Source organism: Salvelinus fontinalis, chromosome 31 (assembly GCF_029448725.1).
Source record: "Salvelinus fontinalis isolate EN_2023a chromosome 31, ASM2944872v1, whole genome shotgun sequence".
Lineage (NCBI taxonomy): Eukaryota > Metazoa > Chordata > Actinopteri > Salmoniformes > Salmonidae > Salvelinus > Salvelinus fontinalis.
The window spans coordinates 11,137,573-11,157,006 of NC_074695.1; the positions used below are offsets into that span (position 1 = coordinate 11,137,573).

Here is a 19,434-nt window from a genome sequence, read left to right on the forward strand (position 1 = left end):
TCAGAAGTAAAACAAAAATGTTGGTTTGAAAATATATATATATCACCAAACTGAACACTACCCAGCTATGAGACGTTGCTAGTTTACCTGGCAGACAGGCAGGAGCCAGGAAAGACAATGTTAGTTTACCTGGCAGACAGGCAGGAGCCAGGAAAGACAATGTTAGTTTACCTGGCAGACAGGCAGGAGCCAGGAAAGACAATGTTAGTTTACCTGGCAGACAGGCAGGAGCCAGGAAAGACAATGTTAGTTTACCTGGCAGACAGGCAGGAGCCAGGAAAGACAATGTTAGTTTACCTGGCAGACAGGCAGGAGCCAGGAAAGACAATGTTAGTTTACCTGGCAGACAGGCAGGAGCCAGGAAAGACCATGTTAGTTTACCTGGCAGACAGGCAGGAGCCAGGAAAGACCATGTTAGTTTACCTGGCAGACAGGCAGGAGCCAGGAAAGACCATGTTAGTTTACCTGGCAGACAGGCAGGAGCCAGGAAAGACCATGTTAGTTTACCTGGCAGACAGGCAGGAGCCAGGAAAGACCATGTTAGTTTACCTGGCAGACAGGCAGGAGCCAGGAAAGACCATGTTAGTTTACCTGGCAGACAGGCAGGAGCCAGGAAAGACAATGTTAGTTTACCTGGCAGACAGGCAGGAGCCAGGAAAGACCATGTTAGTTTACCTGGCAGACAGGCAGGAGCCAGGAAAGCATTCTTTGGTTTGAGGGCATGGAGCTTCCAGAAGTTATTGACCAGCTGCATGATGAAGTTACATCCCTCGCTGTCCATCTGTTTCTGGCCCTCCTCAGTCATCTCTGAACAAACAAACAAGTGTCACACACTTACAACATTGTACACTTTGACCTCTTATTGTGGACCTGAATGAAGCAGTGAAATGAAACTGTTTACTAACAGCGATTGTGGAGACAAGACATATATGTAGTGGAGACGGAGAGCTGTAAAATCACAGGAGGGGCTTCATCTTGTGACGGGAATATCTGATTAGTCAATATTAAAGCGTCCAGACTAAACTCATCTAAAACTAAGTGAATAGGTTGTTACCTGTATCAATACTAGAGGGTTTGGTTGTTACCTGTATCAACACTAGAGGGTTTGGTCTCAGTGAATAGGTTGTTACCTGTATCAATACTAGAGGGTTTGGTCTCAGTGAATAGATTGTTACCTGTATCAACACTAGAGGGTTTAGTCTCAGTGAATAGATTGTTACCTGTATCAATACTAGAGGGTTTGGTCTCAGTGAACAGGTTGTTACCTGTATCAACACTAGAGGGTTTGGTCTCAGTGAAAAGATTGTTACCTGTATCAACACTAGGTTTGGTCTCAGTGAAAAGATTGTTACCTGTATCAACACTAGAAGGTTTAGTCTCAGTGAATAGGTTGTTACCTGTATCAACACTAGAAGGTTTAGTCTCAGTGAATAGGTTGTTACCTGTATCAACACTAGAAGGTTTAGTCTCAGTGAATAGGTTGTTACCTGTATCAACACTAGAGGGTTTGTTGGTCTCAGTGAATAGATTGTTACCTGTATCAACACTAGAGGGTTTGGTCTCAGTGAATAGATTGTTACCTGTATCAATACTAGAGGGTTTGGTTGTTACCTGTATCAATACTAGAGGGTTTGGTTGTTACCTGTATCAACACTAGAGGGTTTGGTCTCAGTGAATAGATTGTTACCTGTATCAACACTAGAGGGTTTGGTCTCAGTGAATAGATTGTTACCTGTATCAACACTAGAGGGTTTGGTTGTTACCTGTATCAACACTAGAGGGTTTGGTTGTTACCTGTATCAACACTAGAGGGTTTGGTTGTTACCTGTATCAACACTAGAGGGTTTGGTTGTTACCTGTATCAACACTAGAGGGTTTGGTTGTTACCTGTATCAACACTAGAGGGTTTGGTTGTTACCTGTATCAACACTAGAGGGTTTGGTTGTTACCTGTATCAACACTAGAGGGTTTGGTTGTTACCTGTATCAATACTAGAGGGTTTGGTTGTTACCTGTATCAATACTAGAGGGTTTGGTTGTTACCTGTATCAATACTAGAGGGTTTGGTTGTTACCTGTATCAATACTAGAGGGTTTGGTTGTTACCTGTATCAATACTAGAGGGTTTGGTTGTTACCTGTATCAATACTAGAGGGTTTAGTCGTTACCTGTATCAATACTAGAGGGTTTAGTCGTTACCTGTATCAATACTAGAGGGTTTAGTCTCAGTGAATAGATTGTTACCTGTATCAACACTAGAGGGTTTGGTCTCAGTGAACAGGTTGTTACCTGTATCAACACTAGAGGGTTTAGTTGTTACCTGTATCAACACTAGAGGGTTTGGTTGTTACCTGTATCAATACTAGAGGGTTTGGTCTCAGTGAATAGATTGTTACCTGTATCAACACTAGAGGGTTTGGTTGTTACCTGTATCAATACTAGAGGGTTTGGTTGTTACCTGTATCAATACTAGAGGGTTTGGTTGTTACCTGTATCAATACTAGAGGGTTTGGTTGTTACCTGTATCAATACTAGAGGGTTTGGTTGTTACCTGTATCAATACTAGAGGGTTTGGTTGTTACCTGCATCAATACTAGAGGGTTTAGTCTCAGTGAATAGATTGTTACCTGTATCAATACTAGAGGGTTTGGTCTCAGTGAATAGATTGTTACCTGTATCAACACTAGAGGGTTTGGTCTCAGTGAATAGATTGTTACCTGTATCAACACTAGAGGGTTTGGTCTCAGTGAATAGATTGTTACCTGTATCAATACTAGAGGGTTTGGTTGTTACCTGTATCAATACTAGAGGGTTTGGTTGTTACCTGTATCAATACTAGAGGGTTTGGTCTCAGTGAATAGATTGTTACCTGTATCAACACTAGAGGGTTTGGTCTCAGTGAATAGATTGTTACCTGTATCAACACTAGAGGGTTTGTTGGTCTCAGTGAATAGATTGTTACCTGTATCAACACTAGAGGGTTTGTTGGTCTCAGTGAATAGATTGTTACCTGTATCAACACTAGAGGGTTTGGTTGTTACCTGTATCAACACTAGAGGGTTTGGTTGTTACCTGTATCAACACTAGAGGGTTTGGTTGTTACCTGTATCAACACTAGAGGGTTTGGTTGTTACCTGTATCAACACTAGAGGGTTTGTTGGTCTCAGTGAATAGATTGTTACCTGTATCAACACTAGAGGGTTTGGTCTCAGTGAATAGATTGTTACCTGTATCAATACTAGAGGGTTTGGTTGTTACCTGTATCAATACTAGAGGGTTTGGTTGTTACCTGTATCAATACTAGAGGGTTTGGTCTCAGTGAATAGATTGTTACCTGTATCAACACTAGAGGGTTTGGTCTCAGTGAATAGATTGTTACCTGTATCAACACTAGAGGGTTTGTTGGTCTCAGTGAATAGATTGTTACCTGTATCAACACTAGAGGGTTTGGTTGTTACCTGTATCAACACTAGAGGGTTTGGTTGTTACCTGTATCAACACTAGAGGGTTTGGTTGTTACCTGTATCAACACTAGAGGGTTTGGTTGTTACCTGTATCAACACTAGAGGGTTTGGTTGTTACCTGTATCAACACTAGAGGGTTTGGTTGTTACCTGTATCAATACTAGAGGGTTTGGTTGTTACCTGTATCAATACTAGAGGGTTTAGTCTCAGTGAATAGATTGTTACCTGTATCAACACTAGAGGGTTTGGTCTCAGTGAACAGGTTGTTACCTGTATCAACACTAGAGGGTTTAGTTGTTACCTGTATCAACACTAGAGGGTTTGGTTGTTACCTGTATCAATACTAGAGGGTTTGGTCTCAGTGAATAGATTGTTACCTGTATCAACACTAGAGGGTTTGGTTGTTACCTGTATCATTACTAGAGGGTTTGGTTGTTACCTGTATCAATACTAGAGGGTTTGGTTGTTACCTGTATCAATACTAGAGGGTTTGGTTGTTACCTGTATCAATACTAGAGGGTTTGGTTGTTACCTGTATCAATACTAGAGGGTTTGGTTGTTACCTGTATCAATACTAGAGGGTTTGGTTGTTACCTGCATCAATACTAGAGGGTTTAGTCTCAGTGAATAGATTGTTACCTGTATCAATACTAGAGGGTTTGGTCTCAGTGAATAGATTGTTACCTGTATCAACACTAGAGGGTTTGGTCTCAGTGAATAGATTGTTACCTGTATCAACACTAGAGGGTTTGGTCTCAGTGAATAGGTTGTTACCTGTATCAATACTAGAGGGTTTGGTCTCAGTGAACAGGTTGTTACCTGTATCAATACTAGAGGGTTTGGTTGTTACCTGTATCAATACTAGAGGGTTTAGTTGTTACCTGTATCAACACTAGAGGGTTTGGTCTCAGTGAATAGGTTGTTACCTGTATCAACACTAGAGGGTTTGGTCTCAGTGAACAGGTTGCTACCTGTATCAATACTAGAGGGTTTGGTCTCAGTGAATAGGTTGTTACCTGTATCAACACTAGAGGGTTTGGTCTCAGTGAACAGGTTGTTACCTGTATCAATACTAGAGGGTTTGGTTGTAACCTGTATCAATACTAGAGGGTTTGGTTGTTACCTGTATCAATACTAGAGGGTTTGGTTGTTACCTGTATCAATACTAGAGGGTTTGGTTGTTACCTGTATCAACACTAGAGGGTTTGGTCTCAGTGAATAGGTTGTTACCTGTATCAACACTAGGTTTGGTCTCAGTGAATAGATTGTTACCTGTATCAACACTAGGTTTGGTCTCAGTGAATAGATTGTTACCTGTATCAATACTAGAGGGTTTGGTCTCAGTGAACAGGTTGTTACCTGTATCAACACTAGAGGGTTTAGTCTCAGTGAATAGATTGTTACCTGTATCAACACTAGAGGGTTTGGTCTCAGTGAACAGGTTGTTACCTGTATCAACACTAGAGGGTTTAGTTGTTACCTGTATCAACACTAGAGGGTTTGGCCTCAGTGAATAGATTGTTACCTGTATCAACACTAGAGGGTGTGTTGGTCTCAGTGAACAGGTTGTTACCTGTATCAATACTAGAGGGTTTGGTCTCAGTGAATAGGTTGTTACCTGTATCAACACTAGAGGGTTTGGCCTCAGTGAATAGATTGTTACCTGTATCAACACTAGAGGGTTTGGTTGTTACCTGTATCAATACTAGAGGGTTTAGTTGTTACCTGTATCAACACTAGAGGGTTTGGCCTCAGTGAATAGATTGTTACCTGTATCAACACTAGAGGGTTTGGTTGTTACCTGTATCAACACTAGAGGGTTTGGTTGTTACCTGTATCAACACTAGAGGGTTTGGTCTCAGTGAAATAGGTTGTTACCTGTATCAACACTAGAGGGTTTAGTCTCAGTGAATAGGTTGTTACCTGTATACAACACTAGAGGGTTTGTTGGTCTCAGTGAATAGATTGTTACCTGTATCAACACTAGAGGGTTTGGTCTCAGTGAAAAGGTTGTTACCTGTATCAACACTAGAGGGTTTGGTCTCAGTGAATAGGTTGTTACCTGTATCAATACTAGAGGGTTTGGTCTCAGTGAATAGATTGTTACCTGTATCAACACTAGAGGGTTTGGTTGTTACCTGTATCAATACTAGAGGGTTTGGTCTCAGTGAATAGATTGTTACCTGTATCAACACTAGAGGGTTTGGTCTCAGTGAATAGGTTGTTACCTGTATCAACACTAGGTTTGGTCTCAGTGAATAGATTGTTACCTGTATCAACACTAGGTTTGGTCTCAGTGAATAGATTGTTACCTGTATCAATACTAGAGGGTTTGGTCTCAGTGAATAGATTGTTACCTGTATCAACACTAGAGGGTTTGGTCTCAGTGAATAGATTGTTACCTGTATCAACACTAGAGGGTTTGGCCTCAGTGAATAGATTGTTACCTGTATCAACACTAGAGGGTTTGGTTGTTACCTGTATCAACACTAGAGGGTTTGGTTGTTACCTGTATCAACACTAGAGGGTTTGGTCTCAGTGAATAGGTTGTTACCTGTATCAATACTAGAGGGTTTAGTCTCAGTGAATAGATTGTTACCTGTATCAACACTAGAGGGTTTGGTTGTTACCTGTATCAATACTAGAGGGTTTGGTTGTTACCTGTATCAATACTAGAGGGTTTGGTCTCAGTGAATAGATTGTTACCTGTATCAACACTAGAGGGTTTAGTTGTTACCTGTATCAACACTAGAGGGTTTGGTCTCAGTGAATAGATTGTTACCTGTATCAATACTAGAGGGTTTGGTCTCAGTGAATAGATTGTTACCTGTATCAATACTAGAGGGTTTGGTTGTTACCTGTATCAATACTAGAGGGTTTGGTTGTTACCTGTATCAATACTAGAGGGTTTGGTCTCAGTGAATAGATTGTTACCTGTATCAACACTAGAGGGTTTGGTCTCAGTGAAGTGCACCAGGTTACTGGGTCTCATGATGGCGATGCAGCGTGCCGTGATGACCAGTCGCTGGAACAACTCTGGGTCCAGGTCTCTGCTGTCACGACTACAGCTGTTCAGACACTGCACGGCGTTGCTCAACAGGGACTGGTCCTAAGGGACAGACATGTCACGGGGGGGAGAGAGAGAGAGGTGAGCGGGTCTGGTTCCACACACACGTGAATGTAATCTCACATTCATTAAGCACAAAGAGGAGACCTCATCAGGCTTCACAAGTTACCTTGTGGTTGTGGTAGGCGGTACGGCTGGTGTGTACGGTTAAGTTACCTTGTGGTTGTGGTAGGCGGTACGGCTGGTGTGTACGGTTAGTTACCTTGTGGAAGGCGGTACGGCTGGTGTGTACGGTTAGTTACCTTGTGGTAGGCGGTACGGCTGGTGTGTACGGTTAGTTACCTTGTGGTAGGCGGTACGGCTGGTGTGTACGGTTAAGTTACCTTGTGGTAGGCGGTACGGCTGGTGTGTACGGTTAGTTACCTTGTGGTAGGCGGTACGGCTGGTGTGTACGGTTAAGTTACCTTGTGGTAGGCGGTACGGCTGGTGTGTACGGTTAGTTACCTTGTGGAAGGCGGTACGGCTGGTGTGTACGGTTAGTTACCTTGTGGAAGGCGGTACGGCTGGTGTGTACGGTTAGTTACCTTGTGGTAGGCGGTACGGCTGGTGTGTACGGTTAAGTTACCTTGTGGTAGGCGGTACGGCTGGTGTGTACGGTTAAGTTACCTTGTGGTAGGCGGTACGGCTGGTGTGTACGGTTAGTTACCTTGTGGTTGGCGGTACGGCTGGTTACCTTGTGGTTAGCGGTACGGCTGGTGTGTACGGTTAGTTACCTTGTGGAAGGCGGTACGGCTGGTGTGTACGGTTAGTTACCTTGTGGTAGGCGGTACGGCTGGTGTGTACGGTTAAGTTACCTTGTGGTTGGCGGTATGGCTGGTGTGTACGGTTAGTTACCTTGTGGTTGGCGGTACGGCTGGTGTGTACGGTTAAGTTACCTTGTGGTTGTGGTAGGCGGTACGGCTGGTGTGTACGGTTAGTTACCTTGTGGAAGGCGGTACGGCTGGTGTGTACGGTTAGTTACCTTGTGGAAGGCGGTACGGCTGGTGTGTACGGTTAAGTTACCTTGTGGTTGTGGTAGGCGGTACGGCTGGTGTGTACGGTTAGTTACCTTGTGGAAGGCGGTACGGCTGGTGTGTACGGTTAAGTTACCTTGTGGTTGTGGTAGGCGGTACGGCTGGTGTGTACGGTTAGTTACCTTGTGGTTGGCGGTATGGCTGGTGTGTACGGTTAGTTACCTTGTGGTTGGCGGTACGGCTGGTGTGTACGGTTAATTTACCTTGTGGTAGGCGGTACGGCTGGTGTGTACGGTTAAGTTACCTTGCGGTAGGCGGTACGGCTGCTGTGTACGGTTAGTTACCTTGTGGTTGTGGTAGGCGGTACGGCTGGTGTGCAGGCTGGCCAGGAGGCCCTTGGTCTGCTGCTGGACCCCAGAGGGAGTAGCCATGGACAGGAGGAGGGTGGCTAGCTCCAGGGCTGCAGCCTTGTTCTTCTCCTAAACAGTCACATACCATCGTTTACTACACAGTGTTTCTGTCTGGTACAGCTCTACAATAAACCCACACAACACCCAGCTCCAGTATCTGTCTAGTGTACAACATTCTACTATATTGGTACTGTATGGAGGATTGTGGGCCTGATTTTGACAACGCAACAACAAAATAAAATAAAAACAGTGCAGTGTCAAACGAGACAGTCTTTTCTCTGTGAAAGATGTAGTTTAGGCCTTGCCTTTTCGTTGGAGGAGCCCATAGCGAAACAGCTCTCCAGTGCTTCCAGAGAGCTCACCACCAACCTAAGAGAGAGAGAGAGAGAGAGAGTAGTCAATTCACTGATAAATTAAAATCAAAATACATTTTTTTCAAACAATCAAATCAAAACCAACTTCAAATCAAGTCAAAGCTCGTCTATTGAATTGGAAAAACAAACCAATCAAAACACCCATTTAATGTTTAACGTGAGAACAAGCCATGATGTAATAATGAGTTGCATCGTTGTTAGAGCAAACATCCAAATGGTGGTATTTTTGAAAAGTGCATTTCACATGGCATGTTCAGTCTCACAAACACAAAAACACACACACACACACACTCTCCTCTACACACACACAGTCTCCTCCACACACACACACACACACACCATGCTAACAAGCAGAGAAAGAGCGATTACTAACCGGTCCAAGGTTGATAAGGACTCAGTTTCACAACTTTTTTTATTGATTGTATTTTTTGGGGAGCAAAGGAAAAGAAAAAACAATGTGTGAGGACCACAGGAAGAAACCAAGAAGAAAATGAGTGAACAGAGGAAGAAGCAGAACAACAAGCCATTATGATTGCAGCCATGCAGTGGACACACACACATGCCAAAGACAGACAGATAGACAAACACACATACACGCTCACACAACTATCAACACCTAAATGTCTGACCCTACTATACAGACTGCATGGGCTGAGGGGTCAGGAGAGAGATAACTATATATTACAGAGACTGAGGGGCCAGGAGAGAGATAACTATATATTACAGAGAGACTGAGGGGACAGGAGAGAGATAACAATATATTACAGAGAGACTGAGGGGTCAGGAGAGAGATAACAATATATTACAGAGAGACTGAGGGGTCAGGAGAGAGATAACGATATATTACAGAGAGACTGAGGGGTCAGGAGAGATAACTGTAATATATAGAGAGACTGAGGGGTCAGGAGAGAGAACAATATATTACAGAGCGACTGAGGGGTCAGGAGAGAGATAACTGTAATATAGAGAGAGACTGAGGGGACAGGAGAGAGATAACGATATATTAGTGAGACTGAGGGGTCAGGAGAGATAACGATACATTACAGAGAGACTGAGGGGTCAGGAGAGAGATAACGATACATTACAGAGAGACTGAGGGGTCAGGAGAGAGATAACGATATATTACAGAGAGATTCAGCTCTACAGCTATTGTCATTCTACTGGTTCTAGCCTGGGTCGTGTTCATTAGGGCACATTGTAGAAAAATGTTTTGCACGAAAAACAAAATAAGTGTTTATTTTTGGATAAGTATGGATAGTCACTCCGTTTCAGAGCTTTTTCTTCCGTTACATGTCTAGTGAACACGACTCACGGGCATATAGTCAAAAGGAAAGGTACGATCATTTTGGCACCGCAATGACCCAGACGACCCTATCTCTAGGGTCGTCACCCATCTAGCGAAGTCGCAAAATGTAATTTCAAACCTAACCACAATGCTAACGTAATGCCTAGTCCTAACCTTAAATTAAGACCAAAAACCCCATTTTTGTTTTCATACATTGAAGATTTAGACAATTTTTGACTTTGCAACTTGGCCATCTTGTGGAACCTGTCTCTAGTCTAGTGGACCTTTGGTTAACCTTTGAACTCTGTGGCGTTTAACACTAACCTCTCCAGCACGGTGCCGCCGGTGGAGGCTGGTGCGGCGATGTCCCCTTCCCCGGTGCCGTTGCCGGTGTTGAGGTTGGGAGAGCACACGTTGTTGACGGAGGCGGAGGGGAAGTCCTCGGGGGGCTCGTCAGGCCAGCCAAACTGCTCCTTGGTTTTACCATAGATCTTTATAGAGTCCAGCATTGTGACGCCCGCCGGGTCCACTGACGCTCCGACTGAAGGAACGAAGAACAAAGGAGAGGTTAGTCAGAGACAGTGGGCAAGGTATATCTACTGTACACGCCTTCCAAACCCTCGTTACAGAGTTCCAAACCCCTCGTTACAGAGTTCCAAACCCCTCGTTACAGAGTTCCAAAACCCTCGTTACAGAGTTCCAAAACCCTCGTTACAGAGTTCCAACCCCCCGTTACAGAGTTCCAACCCCCCGTTACAGAGTTCCAAACCCCCCGTTACAGAGTTCCAAACCCCCCGTTACAGAGTTCCAACCCCCCGTTACAGAGTTCCAACCCCCCGTTACAGAGTTCCAACCCCCCGTTACAGAGTTCCAACCCCCCGTTACAGAGTTCCAACCCCCCGTTACAGAGTTCCAACCCCCCGTTACAGAGTTCCAAACCCTCGTTACGGAGTTCAGTATTTTCTTGTGTTCTTACAGAAGAGGGAGAGTTTCTTGTCCGCCTGCAGAGCCTCCTCCCTGGTGAAGGGGAAGTCGAACCAGCGTGGCCGGGTCATGTTCATCTGCATGGTTCGCCCAAAGATCTCCAGGTAAGAAGGTGCCCGCTCGATGGCCTGTGTGCCCACCTGCACCCGCATGCCTGTCATCACCATGGAGACGTTGTTGTTGACCGTCTCTACTGTGAAGCCTCCCGGCTGAGCAGAGAGGGGGAAGAGATATCCATATCATTAAGATGAGAAAAAGGGGTTCAGGATTAATGCAGTTTAAATAGCAGGTACAAATACAGTATGTGTCCGTTTTCCTCCAAATGGTCTGTCTTCCATAAAAATAAATAAAGTACCAGTCAAAAGTTTGGACACACCTACTCATTCCATGGTTTTTCTTTATTTTTTACTATTTTCTACATTGTAGAATAATAGTGAAGACATCAAAACTATGAAATAACATATGAATCATGTAGTAACCCCCCCAAAAAAGTGTTAAATCAGAATATATTTGAGATTCTTCAAAGTAGCAACCCTTTGGCCTCGATGACAGCTTTGCAATAATCAAAAAAAAAAAAAAACGGGTTAATGAAAGACCAGAAGTGTATTTCTAATTAGCCCAGAGGTGTAGCGAGTCGGAAGGAGAAGTAGGCCATCGTAACACAAAATACAAAAGTAATCTTTCTTCATACCTTAGTGTTGGCTACATACATCCCAGTGGAGTTGAGTCTGTGTTTGATCTGGTGTCCGTTGTAAACCTGCAGGAGGTCGTTGCCGCCAAACTCCACCTCCGTCAGCTGCTGGTTGTTCTCGAAGAAGTCCACCGGGAACGTCACCTGACTGGAGGTACGAGTGGCTGGAACAGAGCGGCAACAGACCGTTCGTTAAGATATCAAGTGATCATTTCAAAACGTTTTTTTTTTTAGCATATTCAAACTAGAAAAGGAGAAAATCAACTCAATGTTTGTCACGTGCGACAAATACAACAGGTGTAGTAGACCTCACAGTGAAATGCTGAATACAACAGGTGTAGTAGACCTCACAGTGAAATGCTGAATACAACAGGTGTAGTAGACCTCACAGTGAAATGCTGAATACAACAGCTGTAGACCTTACAGTGAAATGCTGAATACAACAGGTGTAGTAGACCTCACAGTGAAATGCTGAATACAACAGGTATAGTAGACCTTACAGTGAAATGCTGAATACAACAGGTGTAGTAGACCTTACAGTGAAATGCTGAATACAACAGCTGTAGACCTTACAGTGAAATGCTGAATACAACAGGTGTAGTAGACCTTACAGTGAAATGCTGAATACAACAGGTGTAGTAGACCTCACAGTGAAATGCTGAATACAACAGGTGTAGTAGACCTCACAGTGAAATGCTGAATACAACAGGTGTAGTAGACCTTACAGTGAAATGCTGAATACAACAGGTGTAGTAGACCTCACAGTGAAATGCTGAATACAACAGGTGTAGTAGACCTTACAGTGAAATGCTGAATATAACAGGTGTAGTAGACCTTACAGTGAAATGCTGAATACAACAGGTGTAGTAGACCTCACAGTGAAATGCTGAATACAACAGGTGTAGTAGACCTTACAGTGAAATGCTGAATACAACAGGTGTAGTAGACCTTACAGTGAAATGCTGAATACAACAGGTGTAGTAGACCTTACAGTGAAATGCTGAATACAACAGGTGTAGTAGACCTTACAGTGAAATGCTGAATACAACAGGTGTAGTAGACCTTACAGTGAAATGCTGAATACAACAGGTGTAGGTAGACCTTACAGTGAAATGCTGAATACAACAGGTGTAGTAGACCTCACAGTGAAATGCTGAATACAACAGGTATAGTAGACCTCACAGTGAAATGCTGAATACAACAGGTATAGTAGACCTTACAGTGAAATGCTGAATACAACAGCTGTAGACCTTACAGTGAAATGCTGAATACAACAGGTATAGTAGACCTTACAGTGAAATGCTGAATACAACAGCTGTAGACCTTACAGTGAAATGCTGAATACAACAGGTGTAGTAGACCTTACAGTGAAATGCTGAATACAACAGGTGTAGTAGACCTCACAGTGAAATGCTGAATACAACAGGTGTAGTAGACCTCACAGTGAAATGCTGAATACAACAGGTGTAGTAGACCTTACAGTGAAATGCTGAATACAACAGGTGTAGTAGACCTCACAGTGAAATGCTGAATACAACAGGTGTAGTAGACCTTACAGTGAAATGCTGAATATAACAGGTGTAGTAGACCTTACAGTGAAATGCTGAATACAACAGGTGTAGTAGACCTCACAGTGAAATGCTGAATACAACAGGTGTAGTAGACCTTACAGTGAAATGCTGAATACAACAGGTGTAGTAGACCTTACAGTGAAATGCTGAATACAACAGGTGTAGTAGACCTTACAGTGAAATGCTGAATACAACAGGTGTAGTAGACCTTACAGTGAAATGCTGAATACAACAGGTGTAGTAGACCTCACAGTGAAATGCTGAATACAACAGGTGTAGTAGAACTTACAGTGAAATGCTGAATACAACAGGTGTAGTAGACCTCACAGTGAAATGCTGAATACAACAGGTGTAGTAGACCTCACAGTGAAATGCTGAATACAACAGGTGTAGATAGACCTCACAGTGAAATGCTGAATACAACAGGTGTAGTAGACCTTACAGTGAAATGCTGAATACAACAGGTGTAGTAGACCTTACAGTGAAATGCTGAATACAACAGGTGTAGTAGACCTTACAGTGAAATGCTGAATACAACAGGTGTAGTAGACCTTACAGTGAAATGCTGAATACAACAGGTGTAGTAGACCTCACAGTGAAATGCCGAATACAACAGGTGTAGTAGACCTCACAGTGAAATGCCGAATACAACAGGTGTAGTAGACCTCACAGTGAAATGCCGAATACAACAGGTGTAGTAGACCTCACAGTGAAATGCCGAATACAACAGGTGTAGTAGACCTCACAGTGAAATGCTGAATACAACTGGTGTAGTAGACCTCACAGTGAAATGCTGAATACAACAGGTGTAGTAGACCTCACAGTGAAATGCTGAATACAACAGGTGTAGTAGACCTCACAGTGAAATGCTGAATACAACAGGTGTAGTAGACCTTACAGTGAAATGCTGAATACAACAGGTGTAGTAGACCTCACAGTGAAATGCTGAATACAACAGGTGTAGTAGACCTTACAGTGAAATGCTGAATACAACAGGTGTAGTAGACCTTACAGTGAAATGCTGAATACAACAGGTGTAGTAGACCTCACAGTGAAATGCTGAATACAACAGGTGTAGTAGACCTCACAGTGAAATGCTGAATACAACAGGTGTAGTAGACCTCACAGTGAAATGCTGAATACAACAGGTGTAGTAGACCTTACAGTGAAATGCTGAATACAACAGGTGTAGTAGACCTCACAGTGAAATGCTGAATACAACAGGTGTAGTAGACCTTACAGTGAAATGCTGAATACAACAGGTGTAGTAGACCTTACAGTGAAATGCTGAATACAACAGGTGTAGTAGACCTCACAGTGAAATGCTGAATACAACAGGTGTAGTAGACCTTACAGTGAAATGCTGAATACAACAGGTGTAGTAGACCTCACAGTGAAATGCTGAATACAACAGGTGTAGTAGACCTCACAGTGAAATGCTGAATACAACAGGTGTAGTAGACCTTACAGTGAAATGCTGAATACAACAGGTGTAGTAGACCTCACAGTGAAATGCTGATTACAACAGGTGTAGTAGACCTTACAGTGAAATGCTGAATACAACAGCTGTAGTAGACCTCACAGTGAAATGCTGAATACAACAGGTGTAGTAGACCTTACAGTGAAATGCTGAATACAACAGGTGTAGTAGACCTCACAGTGAAATGCTGAATATAACAGGTGTAGTAGACCTTACAGTGAAATGCTGAATACAACAGGTGTAGTAGACCTCACAGTGAAATGCTGAATACAACAGGTGTAGTAGACCTCACAGTGAAATGCTGAATACAACAGGTGTAGTAGACCTTACAGTGAAATGCTGAATACAACAGGTGTAGGTAGACCTTACAGTGAAATGCTGAATATAACAGGTGTAGTAGACCTCACAGTGAAATGCTGAATACAACAGGTGTAGTAGACCTCACAGTGAAATGCTGAATACAACAGGTGTAGTAGACCTCACAGTGAAATGCCGAATACAACAGGTGTAGATAGACCGTACAGTGAAATGCTGAATACAACAGGTGTAGTAGACCTTACAGTGAAATGCTGAATACAACAGGTGTAGTAGACCTCACAGTGAAATGCCGAATACAACAGGTGTAGATAGACCGTACAGTGAAATGCTGAATACAACAGGTGTAGTAGACCTCACAGTGAAATGCCGAATACAACAGGTGTAGATAGACCGTACAGTGAAATGCTGAATACAACAGGTGTAGTAGACCTCACAGTGAAATGCCGAATACAACAGGTGTAGATAGACCGTACAGTGAAATGCTGAATACAACAGGTGTAGTAGACCTCACAGTGAAATGCTGAATACAACAGGTGTAGTAGACCTCACAGTGAAATGCTGAATACAACAGGTGTAGTAGATCTTACAGTGAAATGCTGAATACAACAGGTGTAGTAGACCTTACTGTGAAATGCTGAATACAACAGGTGTAGTAGACCTTACAGTGAAATGCCGAATACAACAGGTGTAGTAGACCGTACAGTTAAATGCTGAATACAACAGGTGTAGTAGACCTCACAGTGAAATGCTTACTTACAGGCTCTAACCAATAGTGCAAAAAAGGTATTAGGTGAACAATAGGTAAGTAAAGAAATAAAACAGTAAAAAGACAAGCTACCTACAGTAGCGAGGCTACCTAGAGTAGCGAGGCTGAGTAGCGAGGCTGAGTATCGAGGCTGAGTATCGAGGCTGAGTAGCGAGGCTGAGTAGCGAGGCTACCTACAGTAGCGAGGCTATCTACAGTAGCCTTTCTGGAGAAAATGTGTGTGTGTGTGTGATTTATTCAGTTGTCTGAAGTATTTTGACAATAGAACCTGGCACCGGTAACCTGGAAAACCAAACTGAATGAGTGACGTGAAACGAGAGGATTTGGAGGAGGTCAACAGAGTGGCATCCGACTGACAGATCAATGTTCGTTTAACTCACTGGCAGCAGCAGCCTTGCGTTTCCTGACAGGCTTCATGATGGAGATGCCGGAGCAGGGCTGCAGGGAGGGCTGGAGCCAATAGGAGGTGTTGTCTACGTTAGCCATGTAGATCCTCAGAGAGCCGTCCTCGCACAGCAGGATCATCGTGGTACGCTGCTGCTCGTTAGACGCTGTGTGACGGATAGCTACCATGTCCTGGATCTGACGGGAGGAGACAGGAGTATTAGTGGTGTGTGTGTGTGGCTCAGCGGGGGGGGGGCTCAGTGGGCCTCAAAACACAGAACACCTGAAGTTCTCCATCCAATGCCTTTTGAGCAGGAAGTAAAGAGGACGCGAGGAAACACAAACTGAGAAAGAGTGTGTTTATTGGGCTCTGATATCCTCCCTTAGCCTTTGGAAGGCAGGGACTTGATCTCCTGGATGAGGAAGGTGTCAGGTTTGACCATGATGACCAGAGAGAGTGTGTGTGTGTGTCCTATACCTTAGCTTTAGCGGGCAGGGTCTTGATCTCCTGGATGAGGAAGGTGTCAGGTTTGACCACGATGACCAGAGAGAGTGTGTGTGTGTGTGTGTGTGTCCTATACCTTAGCTTTAGCGGGTAGGGTCTTGATCTCCTGGATGAGGAAGGTGTCAGGTTTGACCACGATGACCAGAGAGTGTGTGTGTGTGTGTGTGTGTGTGTGTGTGTGTGTGTGTGTGTGCGTGTGTGTCCTATACCTTAGCTTTAGCGGGTAGGGTCTTGATCTCCTGGATGAGGAAGGTGTCAGGTTTGACCACGATGACCAGAGAGTGTGTGTGTGTGTGTGTGTGTGTGTGTGCGCGTGTGTGTCCTATACCTTAGCTTTAGCGGGTAGGGTCTTGATCTCCTGGATGAGGAAGGTGTCAGGTTTGACCATGATGACCAGAGGAATACCAGTAGTCTGCTGGACGCAGCACACCAGGCCTGGGTGGTTCATCACCTCAGACCACTGGCACAGAGCGGGAGACGCCTTACTGCCACCATTAGAGCTGGACGGGACGGAGGAGGGAGAAAGTTAAGATCATTTATTTTAACGCATTTTATTTCCCAATGTATTAATAACTCCTGACAAATGCTGTCCAATTACAACAAGTGGTGCATAATTATAATTATCCAGTTGTCTACTTACTAATACAATTTATTTATTAATTTTATTTATTTATCAATTTATTTCACAATTTATTTATCAATAAATGATATCTAAAAAGTTGATCCATACTCAATAGGTCACCCTTACCCTTTGACGTTGATGGTGAAGAGTCTCTGTACGTCGATGGTGCTGCGGCTGACGGTGGCAGCAAACGACTTGCCCTGGCTGTAGCTGAAGAACAGCATCTGGAGAACGTGGCTGTAGTACACCGATACACCGCCGCCAGCAACCTGCCCGTTACTGTCCTGGAAGGACAGAGAGAGAGAGACCAGTCAGAACAGACAAGTCCGTCAGACCGTCCACCAGTCCGTCCGTCCGTCCGACAACAGAACAGCAGCATCTGGAGAACATGGCTGTAACAGACACTCGTCCGCCACCTGGTCGGTACTGTCCTGGAATAACACCGGTGCAGGATTCAGATATTATTTATTTTCTTTCAAAATACTTGTTATGAATTTTATGAATAATGACTAAATGATGTATACATTTAACTATAACTAATTGAATTCTATTATATTCTTTTTCTGTATTGATAAATAATGTTAGTTCATAAGAAAGAGGTTATGTAGTATGTACATGGGAAGAGAGGAAGGTATGTGTGTGCCTAAAGAAAACAAAGTGGATCATTAAACTATGTTTGAACCGACCCGGCTATAACTCTGGGGAGATAAAATAAGACATGGAGAGCCCCTCCAGATTTCCCGTATCTGGAGGGGACTGGAACTGTCAGCTGTGTGGTAATAAACTTTGGTGAGACTCCAGGAGAAGAAGAGAGAATCCAAAGTTTAGTGTCTATGTATGTGCGTAGGAATGGTATAAAAATAACGTTTTTTTTTGTAGATGCACAATAGAGCGTTCTCGTAAATAAATGTTCTGTTGTGACTGGGCCTCCGTCTGAATAATTTCAACCAGTTTCTTACAAATTCTGGGTTTCAGGCCGAGTAATTCATTCAATTGGGGTCAAACAGGGTTCAAACCGACAACTGAGAACATAATTCTCATAACAATACTTCAGCTTCGTTTGATTGAGTTGACCCGGACCATTCTGGTAATCCAGGCAAGGCTTTCTGTTTTTAAGAGTTCAGAGAAACTATTTGAACGATTTCTGCGTTCAACCCAAGTGTGTTTGTACCTTAAGGTCCTGGTGGCTGATCTCCAGGACTGAGGTAACATAGAAGGGTCCGTGTTGGGCGCTGGACGACTCGTCCATGACCTGTGTGTACATGTAGCCAGCAGAGGACATGATGACGATGATGCTCTTCCCTTCCTCGTTGAACAGGAAGGTGGCGTCACGGATCTTGGAGCTCGGCAGCAGGAAGTAGTAGACGGGGCTCAGCGCATCCACTGACAGGTCATAGATCTATAACAGGAGAGAAGAAGAAGAGTCTCACCAATCAACGCTGGGCTCTCAACGCTGTTATGCAAATCAACCCTTCTATTCCATTCATTCTTCTATTGAAAGACAAAATTAAAAACAAAGAGTCGATTTTCCATTCTGCTCTGCTCTGTTCATGCTTACTGTTAGTGTTTTTACAGTCAGGTTCCTGTCTAAGGCATGCAGATTATACTACCTCAAGAGCTAGTTTACAAATGGATTAGGCCAGGAATTTTTCAAAAAGAAAATGTATCTACATTTGAAGCAAACCTAGCCATGAACTACAAAAGCAAACTTTATAAAAAGAGCCGATGTGGTACCTTGACGAAGTCAGCCGTGATGATGGCCAGCTCCGTCTGGGAGCCAGGCAGCCAGATGGCCTTGATAATGAAGTTTCCCGTAGCCAGCTGAGGGTGCAACACCAGGTGTTCTGATACTGAACCTGTACTACTGAACGTTAGCACGTGGCAGTCCTGAACGAGAGAGAGAGAGAGAGAGAGAGAGACAGCTTGGCAACATGAGGTGTGCGACTATGATTAGAAATTGCAGCAAAAACAAGGCATTGGTTTCTTACGCTGGGCATCATTCAGTGATTGGCTAATATTGTCACCCATCAGACTATTCTTGATTAAATCTTGTATTCACATATACTAAATAATATGTGTGTTAAATTAGTTTTGATTTAGAATGGACCATTATCATGCACCTGTATCGAAACAGGGGGCAGCGGGAAATAAATACATGTCATCTATGCACTTAAATAGTGAATGGAGGACACTTTTCCCCTGTGGTTTATTTTCATGGCAGCCAGGTGGGATATACTCCTGTTTTAAAGTGAAGCAATGTGCTTAATATTAGGAGAGTTGAGAAATAAATATGGTAGGCCTAGCCTATAGAAAGCTGATGGGATCCTCCTCTTTTTAACAGAGGCCATCACTCTGTTCTCTCACACAATTGCATAGCCTATAGAAATGTTGCGTAACATGAGCTCTCATGACATTTACATTGATGTCAGAGTGATTAGAGGGACAATAGAGTGCTGAGTACCAGGCAGTTAAAAAGTTTGGGAGACTACTAATGACCAGCAG

General features: G+C 43.6%; 1 protein-coding gene across 1 annotated transcript in view; it reads right to left on the minus strand.

The window, feature by feature from the left end:
- Nucleotides 1-19,434, minus strand: part of ubr4 (ubiquitin protein ligase E3 component n-recognin 4) — a 133,026-nt gene that overhangs the window by 53,071 nt on the left and 60,521 nt on the right. The window contains exons 28-39 of the mRNA XM_055891302.1: nucleotides 18,667-18,876; nucleotides 18,104-18,331; nucleotides 17,059-17,216; nucleotides 16,639-16,810; nucleotides 15,802-16,003; nucleotides 11,287-11,450; nucleotides 10,588-10,804; nucleotides 9,936-10,152; nucleotides 8,258-8,321; nucleotides 7,887-8,021; nucleotides 6,397-6,571; nucleotides 676-807 (exon numbers count right to left, since the gene is read on the minus strand). Coding sequence (XP_055747277.1) covers nucleotides 676-807; nucleotides 6,397-6,571; nucleotides 7,887-8,021; nucleotides 8,258-8,321; nucleotides 9,936-10,152; nucleotides 10,588-10,804; nucleotides 11,287-11,450; nucleotides 15,802-16,003; nucleotides 16,639-16,810; nucleotides 17,059-17,216; nucleotides 18,104-18,331; nucleotides 18,667-18,876 — 2,074 coding nt within the window. The remainder of the gene's footprint in view (nucleotides 1-675; nucleotides 808-6,396; nucleotides 6,572-7,886; nucleotides 8,022-8,257; nucleotides 8,322-9,935; nucleotides 10,153-10,587; nucleotides 10,805-11,286; nucleotides 11,451-15,801; nucleotides 16,004-16,638; nucleotides 16,811-17,058; nucleotides 17,217-18,103; nucleotides 18,332-18,666; nucleotides 18,877-19,434) is intronic.